This window comes from Camellia sinensis, chromosome 7 (genome assembly GCF_055761805.1).
Source record: "Camellia sinensis isolate YWXY chromosome 7, ASM5576180v1, whole genome shotgun sequence".
NCBI lineage: Eukaryota > Viridiplantae > Streptophyta > Magnoliopsida > Ericales > Theaceae > Camellia > Camellia sinensis.
Window position 1 is genome coordinate 190,890,756 of NC_138967.1, and position 18,265 is coordinate 190,909,020.

General features: G+C 36.7%; 2 protein-coding genes and 1 long non-coding RNA gene across 3 annotated transcripts; 1 reads left to right on the forward strand and 2 right to left on the reverse strand.

Annotated features, from left to right (window-relative positions):
* The first annotated feature begins 2,647 nt into the window (after positions 1–2,647).
* Positions 2,648–4,223, forward strand: LOC114302456 (uncharacterized). Its single transcript, XR_003643392.2, has 2 exons — positions 2,648–2,820; positions 3,775–4,223. It is a non-coding gene; the product is annotated as an uncharacterized LOC114302456 (long non-coding RNA).
* Positions 4,224–6,370: 2,147 nt separating this feature from the next.
* LOC114302455 (small ribosomal subunit protein eS8) lies at positions 6,371–9,699 on the reverse strand. The gene is made up of 5 exons (XM_028247486.2): positions 9,489–9,699; positions 9,333–9,405; positions 8,194–8,527; positions 6,885–7,054; positions 6,371–6,632 (listed from the first exon to the last, which is right to left on the reverse strand). The coding sequence occupies exons 1-5, from the start codon at positions 9,490–9,492 to the stop codon at positions 6,554–6,556; spliced, it is 660 nt and encodes a 219-aa protein (XP_028103287.1). The 5' UTR covers positions 9,493–9,699; the 3' UTR covers positions 6,371–6,553.
* Positions 9,700–10,587: 888 nt separating this feature from the next.
* LOC114302454 (kinesin-like protein KIN-12F) lies at positions 10,588–18,064 on the reverse strand. Its single transcript, XM_028247485.2, has 16 exons — positions 17,648–18,064; positions 17,437–17,574; positions 16,933–17,016; positions 16,722–16,847; positions 16,574–16,633; positions 16,430–16,483; positions 16,240–16,332; positions 15,772–15,867; positions 15,234–15,382; positions 14,262–14,411; positions 14,009–14,138; positions 12,942–13,931; positions 12,738–12,836; positions 12,517–12,657; positions 11,587–12,381; positions 10,588–11,047 (listed from the first exon to the last, which is right to left on the reverse strand). Exons 1-16 carry the CDS (start codon positions 17,945–17,947, stop codon positions 10,802–10,804), a joined length of 3,651 nt encoding a protein of 1,216 aa, XP_028103286.2. The 5' UTR covers positions 17,948–18,064; the 3' UTR covers positions 10,588–10,801.
* Between the last annotated feature and the right edge of the window lie 201 nt (positions 18,065–18,265).

Below are 18,265 nucleotides of genomic sequence, written 5' to 3' on the forward strand. Positions count from 1 at the left end.
TATCTTCGTTCTTTTTCTCTCCCTTTTTTTTTTTTCTTTTTCTTTTTTTTTTTTTGTTGGCTGTGTTGTTTGTCTGGATTATGAAGGATGATTTATTTATTTATTTTTAATTTTCAAATTGAGGTTCATTATTTGTCGCCTGTAAGAATCAAATGCATAGCGGATAGTTTTATTTTTTGGTAACTCGGTGAGAGGGTAATTTATGATCTGGAGTTGGGCCGAGATATCGACCGAGCAAGTTGAGGGCCCAACGGTGCATAGGTCCGAGACGATCGACTTTTTACCCAAAGTGGGCTGCCAGAATTTGGGCCGGGCAGAGTACGGGCTGAGTGTCACCCCGGACCGGACAGAAACTGCTCGGTAAGGCAGTGCTCGGTCGGACCAGGGTGCCCGGTCCGAGGATGGCCAAAGCCGGATTGATCGAGTGACCGGCGCCCAGGAAGGCATGGACAACCGAGGAAGTTGAGTGGCCGGTGCCCGGAAAGGCATGGTCAGCCGAGGAGACTGTATGGTCGGCAGGAAGGCCGATCGAGGTATCCGGGCTAGGCTCGGCCAGGATGCCGCTTAGCCCGGTCCTCCGTGTGTCTATCCGATTAGGCGCTTGAGGTATGAAGCATGGTATGACCGAGGAAGGGCAGCTCGGCTGCCGAGCTCCAGCTGTGCTGACAGGCAGTTGAGAGCAGGTGATGAATGGCATGGTTTATGCTGACAGATGGGATAGCAGAGCCACGTGTCAGGAGATGACAGGGAGTGGATATGGGGCTCAGAAGGTATATAAGCATGTCTGCGCCCCCCATACGCGACACACGAACACATCTGTAAGGATTTCTTACACTCAAACACTCTCTCCCTTCTCTCTATTCCCTCTAAGGTGTGTGCTAACTTGACCGTCGGAGGGTTTTTCCGGCCATACACCGCCGGGTAGCTCACCGTTATTTGCTCACAGGTGATCGGATATCGACGGAGCTTGGAAGAAAGGAATACGGGCACGCCGGAATATTTGCTCCCCGTACACTCGGTATTCTGAGTTTTTTTTTTTAATATTCTGAAAAAAGAGAACTATTTAGACAATTGACTCACTTTTTAAATTATTTGGGAAATTAACCAATTTTTTAAATTGCATTTTTAAAATGCAATTTTGAAATTGAAATTACATTTTCAACATGCAATTTCACCATGTCATCATAAATTGTATTTTCAACTTGTAATTTCAATTGCGTGTTAAAAATGTAATTTTAATTTCAAAATCGTTTTTTTAAAATGCGATTTCAAAAAGTAGATTAGTTTTCTAAATAGTTTAAAAAGTGAGTCAATTTTCTAAATAGTTTTTTTTTTAAAATATTTTTAAAAAAAACTCCGGTATTCCACCCATTGAACTGATTAATTCAAGGGACTAATCTTACCATCCATTAATAGGATGTCCAATTTAAGGGGTTGTTTAAGATAAACTAAATATGTGTACTTTTTGATTTTTTATGAAATATGAGTTGGGTATGGGTTGGGTTTGAAGTGATGTGGCAGAAAAATAATGTGACTTAAATAAATGATATGACTTAAATAGGATAGTAATTTTTTTTAATTTTTTGACTTTTTTTTATTATGTCAAACTAAGCCTAAGTCAGAGTTATGCCTTGTATAGACTAATTTTAAGAAATTAGTTGCACTTAGTAAGTTTTGTAATTTTTTCCTTAAAGAAGAAGAAAAGTAAGTTTTGTAATATAAGTTAAGTTCATATGAAAAAATGTTATAGAATTTTAAGTTAATTATATTTTTCATTTTTGTAATTTTATTTAAATTTTATTGAAGTGCTTATTATTTTAATTTAAATAATTTAATTTCTACACGATTTGTTTAAGTATTCTACACTTCAAGATTTGTTTAAGGCCTCGTTTGGCAAGAGGCTATTTTAGCCAATTAGTCAAAAAGTTACTAAATTAGTCAAAAAGCCAACAACCCATACCAAAAAGTCAAACATTCTCTTTTCTCTCTACTTTTTGCACATCTTTTCGTAATTAGCCAAAAAGTCATTCTAAACATACAAGTTTTTTTTACCTACCTTTTAACCAAATAGCTAAAAATTACTAAATTAACCTGTTCCCAAACGAGGCCTAAGTATATACATTAGAAAATTGTTGAATATTTCAAAATTATTAATTTCAACGTCTAATTTGAACGATCAAATTGAAATTATAGAAGATGAAGTTAAAAGAACACAGTGATTTTGGTCTAGTCTAAAATCGGATTGGACCGTATTGTTAGGCCTATAGGGGTTTACTATGGGTCTTGTTTTGATAATCCGAACCGTTCAATATGTAGAACTCGTCGAGTACTATATACCTGTAAAAAATCACGTTGATCGGATATCGATAGCTATGTGAACAAAACAGTTTTTTATCAATCGTTAATTGTTTCACCGTTCATTTTTTTTTATACAAAACTGATTTGATCACATAGTTATTGATATCCGATAAACGTGATTTTTTACAAGCATGTAGTACTCGACGAGTTCTATACATTAAACGATTCAGATTATCAAAACGGACCCAAAAAATAAACTCCACGAATCAAATTAGATGGGTCCAGTCTTGATCTCAACTTGAGACAAGCTGGACCCTTAAAAAATTATTGTCAAAATCTGAATTTGCTTGAAGAATAACACACTATTGAGAGATTCTCTTTGCTTTTGATACAATTTCGCAATTTCTCTCTCTCTCTCTCTCTCAGACCCTCAAATGTATATATATAGATTGGTCTTCGCATGTTTGGCAATCGCAAGCAAAGACGCACGAGCACTGGAATCGAATCTGTTTCATCATTGATGTAAGCTTTATAGCAACTTCACCTTTCTCCGAGCTATATATATATATATATGTATCCAATATAATCATTATCATTATTGTGGACGAGCATGATTAAATTTAGGCGAGTATGATAGATGCCTATGATATGTTCGATGAAATTCCTGACTTACTGCACTGTGCTGTTGTGTTTCTATAGTATATTTTGAAACATGGACAGAATCGTATATTAGGCAAGTACGAGCTGTTGGGATTTTGAATTCATCAATTAGCTCTTGACATAGTATTTCAAATGAGCCAATTTTTTGTTTTGTTTAGTATTCGAAACCTAAATTAAGTATCTACTTTCAGGGGTTTGAGTTCTTGAAATGGCCCAGGAGCCAAGTCTATTCTTGTCAAAATTGGGAATTTGGGATTATCCTAGGTGGATACCATATCATTATTACTTGAGAAATGCTAGAGACTCACACTTCTAAACCTACAAATTCACATTGGACTCTATATCATAGGTGTTAACAAATCAAAAGTTGATATCTGTCATTCCACGTCATTGTGGGAGTTTTTTGAGGGTCTCAAGCATTTTTGTTATTAGTTTGCATTGTTCATTGTTTCATAAATAACTTTATTTTAGAACTTTTATTGGCAATCTTATCTGTCTTATGACTTCTTGGTATTTCAAAGACGTTTTATTTGAAAATAGTATAGAACAGTGAGAAGATTTGCTCCACTAGTTGTGTAAATGAAGTTCTGTTCATCTAATCTGAGATTTTGAGTATAGGTAAATATGTCATATACATCTTGCATGCAAGTTTCATACAGTCAATTTTATGTGTGCGTGCATGAGGCACGTGTGCATTTACATGTTCTAAGATGTTAGTTGAATTGATCTTAATGGTTTTTTCGTAATAACATCTACTCTTATACATGTATATGGGATGGTTTTTGTACTAGTTCTTTAATCGACTTTGCTTGGTAGTGCCCTTGAATTGTGATTAGATGGTTTCCTGCTTTCCCTCAACGCCTAAGAAGTTGGCACAGACTGTAGTGTTCTTCCTTGCTGGTGCCTCTCTGTTTGCTGTCGGGGTGCATCTTTCGTATGTTAATATTGCACCTCAACAAGCTCGGACCAAAGCTCGTAATGATTTTGTTAAAGAGAGATTGAGACAGAAATATGGAGAGAAATATGGCAAGTAATCAAAATGTGCATGCTTGCTTGCTTGCTGCTCTAGGTACGCTTGAAATTAATGACCGCCTTGCCAATTAATTGGATGTTCTTATAGTTTGCATGGTTCTATTCCATACAGTTATTGAACTTCATGAAGAATTGACTGCCATTAAAAGAAAACCACTGTGATTTTAGATTGGAATCTTTTTGTAATTATTGTCGTTAAGAATTATGCATGTCTCCTCTCTATGGGTTGAACATTTGTCTTCGAGTTGATAACTTGCTCATGTTTGAGTATGCTTGTGTCAGTGCAAAATTTAGTCATGAAATTTTTTTTGAGTGCTATAGCACCTCACTTTTTTTTGGGACTTTCACCCCTTCATTTTTTCAATTACAGTTTTTCCTCAACATAAAATTCCAGTTTTGTCCCCATCCCTAACTTCCCAAACCTGACCCCTACCTCCCATCCCCACCCACCAACACCAACACCAACTCCAACCACCCTCATCTGCTCCTCACTGTCACCTTCCCGCCCACCCCCCCCTCCCTATCTCTCTCTCTCTCTCTCTCTCTCTCATTGTGAGTGAAGGGGTGTGGGCTGGTGGGGTGGGTGGCAACGGAGGAGGGGCTATTGACGGTGGGGGGTAGCGGGTGGCGGGGGCGGGCACCAAAGGTGTAGCGTGACAAGGAGGGTCAGGGCAGGCTAGGAAAGGGGTTGCAGGAGGTGGGGGTTGGCAGGGAGGGGATTGTCAAAGTAAAGGATGGCAGGGTGGGGTTCCAAAGAAGTTGGGGTACAGTTAGAATTATGGTGGATGTTCGAAGGAGGAAAAAAAAATGGTGGGAAGTAATTTTGGAGGGTAGTGGGCCAAACGCAAATCGTAGCACTCCAAAAATTTATCCTTAAATTATTATTATTATTATTTTTTATTTTTTATTTTTTTTAGATCTACGGTATCGTCAATTGTCATATTGAAGACCATGCTCTCTCTGAGGGTTGATGTCAATGTGTTTTAGATAAGGGGTGATGGAAACCTCCAATAACATTTCATTGATTAAATCACACAAAGTTCTCAAGGAGGGTAAAATACATTGAATTACATGGAGCACATGTAATCCATTTTGTAAAATGAGATCTGTAAGGATTGTTTTCTAAACTAGATTTCTATGATAGCACGAGAATTAACAGCTTCAAAATAAAGATTGAGCTATCTTGGCTCTCTTGAACTATCAATGGTGAGCTTTGAGCATAGCCAAGTTTTATACATATTTAAGTGTTCAATAGCTTATTGAATTGTGTTGAATCGGATCTCAATGAACAAACTTGGCTCATTTTGCCTCTCGAGGTGAAGCGGGTTGATCTCACAACCCTGGTTGTCTCTCTGCTACTGCAAAACTAAATAACTTTCTCATTATTAGATATCACATTGGTTACATACAGATACAAGGTTTTTGGGGCTTTGTCATTGCAGTCACTCCAGAACGTGATAGGAATGGGAAATGCGATGTTGTGCGAGTACCACCAGGTCAGGCATACAGTAGATTTCTATAGTGAGATTCAGCAAGTTTGAGCAAGCTTTATGTTCGTAATTAGCAGCTGGATTGTGGATATTTGCCATTGCCAGCTGCACACATACTGCCCTGTCTCAAGTTTTAAATAAAATTTGCAGCATCATGGTTGTGGTTATCATTATGTCTTTATTTTCATGTAATTTGTAGACATACATGGAGAGCTAGGATTTAAGGTTCAGGGATTTTTTGAGCTGTGAGAATAATAATGATGATTGATCTTTGATGGCAACTGACTGCATTCAAACAATAGGCCATTTCTTTAGAACTTGCCGTAGATTTGCAAATGAGTTCTTTCCCCTTCCAGCAAACAGAAGTTTACTTGAGAACTAGCATATTACTATTTGCTGCCAACATCAAGCTTTGTTAGACCTCACACGCAAGCCTATAGCACTTTGGCAGGTACTGGCACCAGTGGTAACAGTATATAACTGAATCGGTAATGGTTGTTTGGCATAGTAGAGTCAAGGCAATAACAAAGGTGGCTATAGGGTTGAATTGGTGGCTGTGGTGGTGTGGTGGGCACTGGCACCAATGATAAGTGTATTAACTGACAGAAGCAACAATGGTGGTCGTGTTTGGCATAGTTGAAAAGGCAGTAACAGGGGTGGTGGTTAGGGTTGAGTTTGATGGTTGTAGTAAATGGAGTTCTGTGTTGCACCATTTTGTATAGAAGAACATTGTGAGTGGTGGTGATGGCAGTAATGGTAGAGATGGTAAGAGTATCTGATTTCCCAGCAGACCCCAAAATAAGAGGCCTCTACGGACCTGTGCCACATGTAAATTTTTTATGGCACACAAAACATTTCACTGAAGTTAAGAATGTACTACCCCATCAAAATTTAAAATCACAAAAAACAAAAATGTAATGTTTGATATAATCACTAAACACATTCAATAGCATGAGAATAAACGTTAAAGCTTACTGTGTCAACTCAACCAATCTTCAGTACCATGCCTTGAGAATGAAAGGAAAAATAAGATTCTGAATTCTAAGATGAATTTCAGGTTTAAAAAGAACACTTCAAGCAGCAGCACCCTTTCCTTTCTTTCTCTGGGTCTTCTTCATGTAGAATTCCAGCTCTTTGCCCTCCAGTATATAGCTGTCAAAGCAATTTAAGCACCAAATTAGGTAAAAAGAAACCGATACCAAAAAGAGGATAAAAACAAACCACGAACAACTGTCTTGGAACATGGTCAAGGTTAACGTGTTAATATCAAATTGGAAAAATAAGGGCAAGGGATGATTACAGAACATATCAAACGATTAGTTAACCAACACTGAACATTTTAATATTTTTGAAATGAAAAGTGAACATCAGGAAGATTGTGGGTGATGGGGTAATTTTGCATACCCATCTGCACGGCCACACTGGCCAGGTCGGGATGCAATTGCAGCTAACAACCGGCCACTGCCAAATTGCTCTTCAATATGTGGGTCAAGCTTGCGTTCCTGTTGACGATTCTGCAGTTTTCTCTGGACATGCTTGCTCTTCTTTGTCTCTTCAGTAGCAGCATCACCCTCCTATGAGCCAATAAAAAGCAAGGAGCAAGGAGCAAGGATTAAGATAATGAAGAGCTATTATTGATAGGATTCTTCAATGATTTCTAACAGATAATACTAAACATATCTAATATCTATCATATCGAAACACTCAAAACACTCTTTCCAGAATTATTTGCCTTAAAAACCTTCTTCTAGTGACCCAATACACAAGGACAAGAAACAAAGAAAAAGAATGCTTAGTTACATGTATTTTTTGTTCAACGTTTTCTGATTGAAGCAGAATTAGTTATTAATTTTTTTTTTTTTTTTAATTTTTTTTTTTTTAAAAAAAGAACAATTCAAGCTGCATTATGGTCTCCCATAAGCATAGTACACAACTGATGCATGATATCACGATTCACGACAGAACTAAGAAGGTACACGCTTCATAAAATGAGTCACCCAATAGGTCTCAAGCACACTAATAATAATGATCAAACCACACTACAATGTTAAATTTTGTCCCAACCACCCTTCCCTCTGTCCAACTAATATTTTTTCAACTACAATTCATCCAAATTTTGGCCTTTGGTATTCATTTTGTTTGACATGGCAAGGTTTGGCATTTGTCAAAAATTTTGGTCAATCATTTGGCCATGCGTTGGAGATCAAGAAAAAGGGGGGCAAGCCAATACTTGCCTTTAGCAGCGGCCTTGGCAGTTGCATTGGAACAAAGGTGCCAAAATATAGCATTGTGGACACTGTAGCACGCTAAAATTTTGGCATTTGGATGGCTATTTTTTTTCCTTCAATGGAAATGCTCTAAAACTGCATTCCCACGTGGGGTGAAAAGGTGGGATTGGGAGGGCACACACTCCTATTAATAACCACTAAATGACAAACTAAAACTATCACTTGCTCTACATCTACTGTTTATGACTATCACCAATATAATCAACCATACATTCAAAATATCCAAAAACTTCTACACAGTAATGCAAATACAGCTTCAGCTAAATATGCAGCAGTGCTAGGACAGAGTCATGGCTACTTAAAAAGAAATCTGAAACAATAGCCAAAAACAAAAATTGCAACTCCAAGTCTCCAACTAGAATGAAGCACACAAATGACCAATAAAATGAAACACACTATCAATAAGGGTTAATACAAACTCTCACCTCTCCTTCCTTTTTGGCAGATGCAGAAGTTTTCTTCTTTCGACCAATGTCAACTCCATAATGCTGAAGATACCATTGCTTAAATGGAGCTGCATCAACCTGAACAATTGCACTTTTCACCAATGTTTGGGTTCGAACCAACTCATTATTTGATGCATTATAAACCACATCCAAAATTCTAGTCTTCCGCGTCACAGCCTCACTCCCCCAAGAGTAGTTTCCAGTATCCAACCTCAATGCACGCCACTTCACATTCCCACCACGAACTCTTATTCTCCGAACTGTCTTGTTGCTCGACAACTTGGTGTTAGCAGGTTGTCTTCCGAGCTCATACCTTAAAGGATAAAAAAAACACACTAATCATTTAATCATACATGAAAAGTAAAACTAGTGTCATACAATTAAATGATTGAGTTTTGAAGCTTCTGAAAATGATGATAAGCATGAAAAAATGATGTACAGTTTTGAAAATTCTAACAATGCTCAGGTTATCAGCAATTAAAAATCTGAGACAAGGAAGTGATAATATAAATGAATCTAAGATGACTAAAATGCAGAAGATATGGAGAAACCAATCAATCAGAAACACAATCAAAATTCAAATCGGTCGATGGTTTGTTTATGTTGTAAACTCCAAATCATAAATACTAAAAAGTCTAAACCAAGTAGAGATTCAAATGATCACCACAAGCCCAATAACCAAACACAATAAAATGAGCCGCGTAAGTAAAAAATCAAAACCAAGTACAGAATCAAATGATCATCAGAAACCCAATAACCAAATACAATAAATGAGCCACTTAATCATATCATAAATACTAAAAATTCAAAACCAGGTAGAGATTCAAATGATCATCACAAACCCAATAACCAAACACAATAAATAAGCCACTTAATCATAAACACAAAAAAATCAAAACCAAGTAGAGATTCAACTAATCATCACAAACCCAATAACCAAATACAATAAACGAGCTGCGCAAAATTATAATTTTCGAAATTAAAATAATCAAAAAATCAACTGGATCAAATGAACATGAAATGACTAGGTTTTACAAAACACCCAATAAATCCCCCAGACCAAAACAAATCACAACCCATTACTTAGAGACTCGAAATGAATTTAAAAGGAGAATTACTTTCGCTTCTTCCTCCAAGCCTTCTTCTTGCCTCCAGTGGCACGCCTCTTGTGCATGGAATCACGCGAGATACCTGTAAAACATTAGGGTTTTCGAGGATTAACATCATGAAGAACATAATCCATAGATGAAAACAGTGAGAAAATAGATAGATACCCATTGTTGCAGACAATGAAGGATTCTAGGGTTTTCTCTGCTCTCCCGAGCCCTTGATTGCTTGGAGAGAGAAAGAGAGACGCAGTAAGTGTGATTTTATTCAAAACCCTAACTCGTAAAATTACTTTTATGTCCTCAGGCATTAGTTAGAAAGATCAAATTTCGGGCTTGGGTCTTGGCAGTCAATGAACATGGGCTGTGATGTGAACAACTCGAGCCCAACCCTTTTGTTCAAGTTTGGTATATGTAAAAAATTTTATTTTTTGGGTTTTCAAAAATAAATAAAAAGGCATTGAAAATTTTGAAAACAAAATAATCTTTTTGTTTTTTGTGAGGAAAACAAATTTCAAAAATTGTATTAAAAAAAAAAACAAAAAGTGAAAATTGCATGTTTTCAAAATATTTCTCTAAAATATTTTTTCCAATAAAATAAACCAAACAAATTTCTTCAGTCTTTAAATTAAAAAAAATAAAAATAAATGTGATCTAATTTTTTTACATGGATGGTATCCTCAGAAGTCTTATAATATGAACATTTCAAATTATCAAAGTGGATTACGTGACCAAGGCCCAATAACATAATCCAGTTCAATTTGAGATAATCTTGTTCCTTACAATAAATAGCTTTTGGAAGAAGAGTAAATCTAAATGCAGAAATGATTTTTTAAGAATGAGACACGTATGACCATACCACTCTGTGAAAATCTTGTGTATTCATAGTGCAACTGTTAGGAAAAATATACAGCAAAATTTATTGGGATGTACATAGCATAATGTGCAATAGTGGAACAACATTCCAGGGGCATCATTTTTAGCTCACATTTTTCTTTCTTTTATTGAAATAATGTGCATGTTATTTGACAGTGACGTGCCTGCATAATTGGTAATCAGTGATTGGGATAATTATATTCACACTTGGCTTAAAGTCTTCAGGAGTCCAGGTACCAAATCATTCTTTAACATGGTATACATACATATATTCAAGCATACATATAAACTGAATGTTGGATTATAGTTAGGGTGAGTGATGGGAAAGGAGAGGCAAAGGAAAGCTATAATCTGCTAAAATTATCGAAACAAAATGCTCAAGAGCCCCAAATGGGAATGAGAAACACATCTTTATTATCAGCAATTACTTAACAAGTGAATGAAAGAACTCTCAATCTCATAAGATAAGTGATGCACACAGACAAAGCAAATACAAACAAGAAAATAGACTAAAAAGTGCTAATGTATGAAATTTCACTAGTGCTTTGGACCCAAGTAGGGTCTGATGCAAATCCAATATTGGAAGCAATGTCAGACACAGAGAATCAGTAATGATCTTGGTATATTGCGCCGAATTCTTCTCGCCATGCCTGGTCATCATCAGGCAGTGAGGTAGTGTTCTGTGCTATATCAGAATCTTCTCGATATAGAGGTCGAAGTGCAGATTCTGGCAACCGGCTCTCTTGAAGGTATTGTTTCATGGTGATCATTTCCATCTTGTGCTTTCTTTTCAGCTTATCCACTTGCTTTTTTAGCTTCTCATTCTCTTCCTGAACCTTTGTGAAATTCTCCTGCATAGATAGAAAAAACAAGGTCAGTTGTCTTTCATCACTTCACAAAATTATAATCAAGAAGAATCATTTGAATGCTTGGATCCCCTTTCTGCAATAAAAAGAGTTATGTCGTGTTAAGGGTGTGTCTTGAATTCGACCCATTGTCCTCCTGGGTCTATTTTTGACCAAGTTGCTACTTTTGGATCCTTGTATATTATTGAGTTATCTTGGGATTCTAGGGTATGATCTTCTGTGTTTTTGTAGATGATTGTGGGAGAGAAAAAGTATGCTAATTATACTTTACACGTATAGTGAAGCTCCCTCATCGTTCTTCATCCGTGGACGTAGGCTTATAAATGAACATTTACAGTGAAAATCCTTGGGTGCTTGTGTATTTGTTCTATTTTAGCTTTTCTCATATTTGCCTTTGCCATAACATGTCAGATATGATTATGCGGAAAAACACATTACCTCACTGTTTCCTTTGTTCAGATATGGACGTTGTACAAACTAAATCTATATGCAGATAGAAAAAGAAATATGATAAGGAATATTACCTCTGCAACTGAAGCAGCTTCCTCGGCTTCTTTCAGCCTAACAAGGAGTTCTCCAGCAGCATGAACAGCTTCTGCAGTGTCTCTAAGTTGAATTTTAAGACTTCTGTTCTCCTTTCTCAAAAAGTCCATCTCCTTTGCCCTCTCCACTCTCAGGGCTGAAAGCTCCGCCACCATAGACTTTGCAAAACGTGAGCCACGACTCTTTGCTCCAGCTTTTGCAGCTGCCTTTTTAATCTCAGCAACCCCTTCCATAATCAGCCGGTGCTTTGCAGCCAAGTCGTTGTACTTTTCCTGTAAATCAACGTAGTGTTCGACCATTCTAGCGTGCCCAAGAACAGACCTATGAAGTGCATCATCCAACTCCTCAGTGCACTTCTTCTCTAGTCTCAATTCCATCTCAACCTTCTCTGCATGCTGGCGGTTAGATTCAAGATCTACTCTTAACTCATCGGTCAGAGAAATCCAATCACTTTCCATTTCCATCCATCGCTGTCTTTCTTTCTCAAGTTCTTCTTCGCTGTTACCTTGAGAGAATGCACCACTTTTTCTCATCTGGATTGACTGTGACAACAAAGAGGATCTCACTCTCTCATAAGACTTTTTTGAAGGTCCATCAGTATATGACTGCAACTTGCTCCTTAGGATTTGAATTTCATTGAGAAGTGCTTCCTTCTCATCCTTATCAAAGGATGTGTTACTGAACTTTTGATCCAACTCTTCCCTGACTTCTTTTATTTCACATTTTTCCTTTATCATCTCTTCATCGTGATTCTCATCGTCATCCCATCTGAGAAGCTGATAAAACAACCGGGAATGTATAAGAACAATGGAATTAGAACTTTAAAAAAAAAAAAATTATTTAAAAATATGACAATAATAGACATGGTCTGCTTGATGCTCACAAAAGAGAAGTGCAAGACAACGACTAACCTTGCTTTCATCCACAAGTGGATGAAAATTTTCATTTTTGAGCTCATCAATATGTGTTAATTTGTTCTGTGAGTCCTCACAATGAGTATTACTATGTTCAACAATAGCATTTTGTTTTATGTTGTTTTTGTATTGCTCCACCTGCATAATTTCAGATTATTAGTACAGTGTAAAGTCCTGATTAAATCTCCATCTTCTTACAGAGGACAAGAAATAACCACCAGAAGATTTAGCTGATCGATTTTGGCTGCTTGTTCCATACAAATATTTTCCAGCTCCTTCTCTCTCCTGATGGCTTCTGCCAAATCTTTCCCCACATCCTACAGATAAAAGAAATAGAACATGTGACTTAAAGAGGTTCACATAAAACAAATAATGTAACAAACATGCTTTTTAAAGCTATAGTAACTTGAATCTAAACATACTTTTGGAGCTTGAGCAGATGTTCCATTTGAATTCCCTTCATCATCCACTGTTTCGAGGCATCTTCTCTGGCATGATGCACACAGAAAAGAAGCAGAAGATCCATCTGAAGATGGTCTCTCTTCCGGTAATGTTTGAACAGAATCGTTGGCTTTGTCAACTGTTGAACATGGTTTTAATGCTAAGTGTTCAAAAGAGAAAGCAAGTGAAGATTTATTTGATGTTGAATTCTGCTGGTGAGAGTCAATTATCTGTAAACCTCTCTGAAGGCGCAGGGACTCTGTGGGGCCAGGAAATATCTTGCTTGACCGCAATGATGATCGAATGTGATCAATTGATTTGTGCGACTGTCGTAATGCACCTGAATCGAACTTGGAACTCTCTGAAACAATATTCTCACTTGCCAGAAGAGTCGATGATGCAAAGATTATGCTTTTCCTTTGGTTATTTCCAATTTTTGGAGACTCAGACAATGCTGGTTCTTGGAGTGCTAGAGAGTGCAGAGATGAATTGATTGATATGCTTCTCCTGAATGCAGTATCTACGGTCCTTGAAGTGTTGGGCTCACTTGGAAAGTTATCAACAGATGAAACGCTCGCTTCCGGTCGAAGCTCAGTCCTAGATTTTTCCAAACTTGTTTCTTCTATTTCACCTTCTTCTAGGCAGCTTCCGTAATATTCACTTGTGAAGTCTGTATCATAACTTTCTTCTACAGAAGAAAACTGAATGCTGTGTTTGTTGTCATCAACATCTTTTGTATTCTCTTCACAAGAACTGTGCAAATTGTCTAGCTGAACACGTAGTTCTCTTACATCGTCCTCATTAACAATTACTTCCTCATTGCATTCATTATCTAAGTGGGGCAAGATCAAGGAGCGATTAAGGCTCAATCTCAATTGATTCAAGCTTTCACGTACACTTCTACTTTTAGTGTATCCATAGTTACTTCCCATCGAGTTATATTCACTTGACTTTGCTCTTATAAGTTCTTCCTGCAATCAACAAATCACTCATCATCATCATCTCAATATAGCCGTCAATTTCACAATGCATTGTCCAATAAAAGTACCTTCAATTGACGAATCTGGTCACTCAGGTCATTAACATCATCCTCTGATATTTCATTTATTACTGGCTCGTTGCGTATAGATTTTACTCGCTGCCCAAATCTGAGTGTGCTCAATGTTTCACAATTACTCCTACATTCAAGTATAGAACAGAAATGATAATTTTTCAACATCAAGAAGAAAACAAATAAACAGACGGGAAAGAAGCAGTAGATTTCAGGCAAGTCTCAGTAGAATGATATCAAAGTTGATTACTTGTGATCTGGGGAGATGGAACATATAACTGCCAGCCTGACATTTCCACCAAGTGATTCTTTCAACAAATGCGTTAATCTGGAGCTTCTGTAAGGAACAACTTCGGGTTTTCCTGACTTAGTTCCTTCAGCAAGGATATTCACCAAGTGCCTGCACCATTCATAGAGAACCGTAACTACAAAGAAGCAGCAGCTAAACTCAAACAGTGGCTAATTCACCCATAGATAAAGGGATCAACCATTAATAGTGATTGCTTATCTCAAGAAATATATTGTTGATTTGAGTAGTCTCATTATAGTCGGAGTGATGTTTTATTTTTGATTCATGAGTAAAGAGGAAATCATAAAAGGACAAGCACCCTAAGTCGCTTCAGATAGATAGCAAAAGGAAAATAAAATATGGTTGACGGGTGTGACATTAAATGGGGTTCATAATTACCGAAAGGATTCACATACCCATCTCAAAATAGGAAGGACTTATCATGATATCACATTTTGAATGTCAAAGATTTACAAATTACAATTTCAAGCTTAAAGAGTTGTTAACAAGAAGAAATGTCTAGGTGGATAGCAACTAGCAACTATGTTACACGGACTCTTCAAAATAAATCAAATATCTGTGTCGGACACCCGACACTCGGATAAGGATATGAAATATGTGTCGGATACTTTTTAACGGATATTTCTTATATAATTGTATATAACACTATTATTATATGTACATATTGTTATATAATTACTATAAATATCTTTTTAACACCGTAAGTTATATGTAGCACCATTTTCTCTTCACATACTTGATTAAAAATATAAAATATGATAATTTTTTGCCGAGTCCGCATACCTTTAAATTTATGATTTGATGAGTCTGACCTCTAAATACATACCCGCACCCAACACCCATACCCGAGTCCATGTAACATAGACTAGCAATAACAATAAGTATATATATATAAACTTCATTGCATCATACCCCAACTGTGATAGAGACTTCTTCACACTTTTTTCTTTCTTTACACACTGCCTACCATCATCATCAAGCTTATTCCTCTCCAGTCCAGCAAGATCAACAAGGCTGATTCTGCTCGTTTTTGAACTACCAAAACATGTTGATGATGTTCCCTGCGGCAAGCATTTTCCCACCAAATGATGAGAAGAAGAAAAAAAAGTGGAGATTATTTGAAGCAAACGGTTAAAAAAGCACAAGAAAATACTCCTAGGAAAAAATAGAAAGACTTCACTGAAAACAAAATAGAAGTGTAGATTATTATCACAATGATGATAACAAGTCTTCACACTCATGATATATTAACTTCATACGTAAAGTGATATTCAACAGACTTAATAAATGAACAATTTTGTTCTAAATTTAAACTGAAAAATGCTGTGTATTCTAGCCAAATGTCATCGCACAGAGAGCCAAACACAACCAAGAAAGCATTTTACTGCAGATAATTATAATAGTAATTGGTAATTGATAGCAATCTGCAAACTCCAGTGTTCTGTCATACCTTGGACCATGACTCAATGACACATGTAAACACAATATGGGAGCGTGAACTTTTTGAATTTATGCTTGTTGCCCCAACCTTCCTACTTGATAGTCCCTGCACCAAACAGAAATAGAAGTTAACAAGTATGAAATAAAATCTGTAAGGAATACAGCGAGAAGCCCCTGTGCCAATAAAGTGAGTGTTTGGGAAGTGGGTTTTTTTGTAGGTTTTTTTAGTTGTAGGATATTATTGAAGAAATTTTTTTTTTGTGTTTGAGAAGATAGTTGGGTTTTTTTGTGGTTGGATGTGATGTTTGCGAGAAAAAAAAGTGAAATGATTATGGGGTTTGATGTGATATTTTGTTTGGATTTGTTTTTTTTGGTTTTGTAACCAATTTGGCTTTTAGTGAAAAAAAACTATAAAAAACCAAAAAAAATCTTTCCCAAACACCGCCAAACAGAATTGGAATCCATTGTTATTACTTACCTTAATCAAAATTTGGGTTATATCGTCATAGTTGGTAACGTATTCCTCAGTCAAATTCTCAACATAAAATCCATGTTTAGCATCGTCCTTTATCTATGACAGTTCAACCAAACTCATCATCAAGAACAAATCAAAGTAATGCAAAAGGTATTGGCCAAAAAAATACTCTCATGAAAAGGATAATACCCACCTCTAGGTTTCGCTGGGTTGGATCGAGTAAATCGCCAATTTGTTCATTGTATATCTGTGACAACAAATCAAAAAACATCATAAGCCTTCCAACATTTAAAGCAAAATGCCGTACAGCATTCATAAACAGTTAAAAAACACAAACCTCAAGGAATGAACACCGGCACTGATAATTTATCTGTTTACCATCTGAGTTCTCTTGCTCCTACATCAAATACAAAACAGACATCAAGTGATCAGAACATAACATCCCTCATGTTTCTCTTTTGAATAGATTAAGAAACAGAACATACTTGCTGAATCTCAGAGAACAACATCTGAAAGATGCGTGGGACAATGCCCTGATGAGTATTGGCCAAGTGACTATCAACCATTGCACTTGGTGGACCCCACATTGTGTAAGTCTTGCCACTTCCAGTCTATTAAAAAACTCACCAAATGTTAATTCAAAGAAAAATATACAATCAAATGAATCAATTGTTCACAAACATAGTCTAGAAATACCTGTCCATATGCCAAAATTGATGTGTTGTAGCCCGCTAATGCGTTTTTAACCAAAGGAACACCAACTAACTGAAATACATCCTCCTGGTAGAAACCAAACATCACTTGATAATCAAAATGCTCCTATTCATCATCATTGCAAAATTGTATCTTCAAATTTTATCTATTCTAAAATTACATATACACTTTCAACTATCACTATATCACTTAATCCAATCAACTTCAAAACCGTAAATGTACAAATGAAAATGATGAAATCTTATAGTTGAACGGTCCAAATATACGGTTTTAAAATTGAGTGGTAAAATGATATTGAGTAATAGTTGACAGGTGTACGTGTAATTAACCCATATTTATTTTAGCAAAACAAACAAATTGTCAAGAGATGCTCAAATTTCATTTTTGATTTGCTCAGTATTCTACACAACCAAATAGAGGAAAAATAAAATAAAATCATAAACTGGAAGTACTGAACACATAGAAATGTGGGAATTGAATTGAAACCTGGTTTGATTTCACATCAAGAACCGAATCAAAGGTAAACTTTCTATCCCCAACAGCTACTGAATCATCAGAAACCTTCCTAACCGCCGGATCTCCTTCTCTTTCATGACCATTTACCGGTCTAATCCTTACTACAACCTAAAACCCACAAAATTATTAGTGAAATAAACCTTAAAATTCGAAGAAATTCAAATGGGTGATTTTGCTGTACCTTGACTGGTGGATCTGAGGGTGCTATTGCATCTCTCTGAGTGTCCGATCTGGTGATTTGTTTCTGTGAAATTGATGGGTTTGACAGTGACTGTTTGGGGATCGAAGGTGAGATTGGATATTTGTCTACTTCAATGTTTGGATCGATCGGAGGGGTGTTTTCACTGTCAAGCCTCGATTTTGTTCGAGTTGGGTTCGTCTTGCGCTTCGTAGAGGTCGATCTGGGAAGGAGTTTTCGGATCGACGAGGCTGAGATGCTTCCCAAGAATCGATTATCTGACATCTCTGCGTTCGATTTCATGATCTCTTCAGAGAGAGAGAGAGAGATGTGTATGCAGAGAGAGAGAGAAAGAGAGAAGAGAGCCTTCAATTCAAATGCTGGTGAAGAGGGAGCGTTTTGGGAGGGACGATGAGTTGATGACCGTTGAGAAATAGGTTTTGTACGCCCCGTTAGGGTGGGTGTGAAAATTTGAATTTCTTATGGAGTGACTAAAATGCCCTTCGCCTTTGGTTTGGATGACTAAAAAGGCCTCGTTTTGGGAACAAGCTTTTTTAGTAACTTTTTAATTTTTTGACTAAAATATAATGTAAAAAAAAATTAATATATTTGGGATGAATT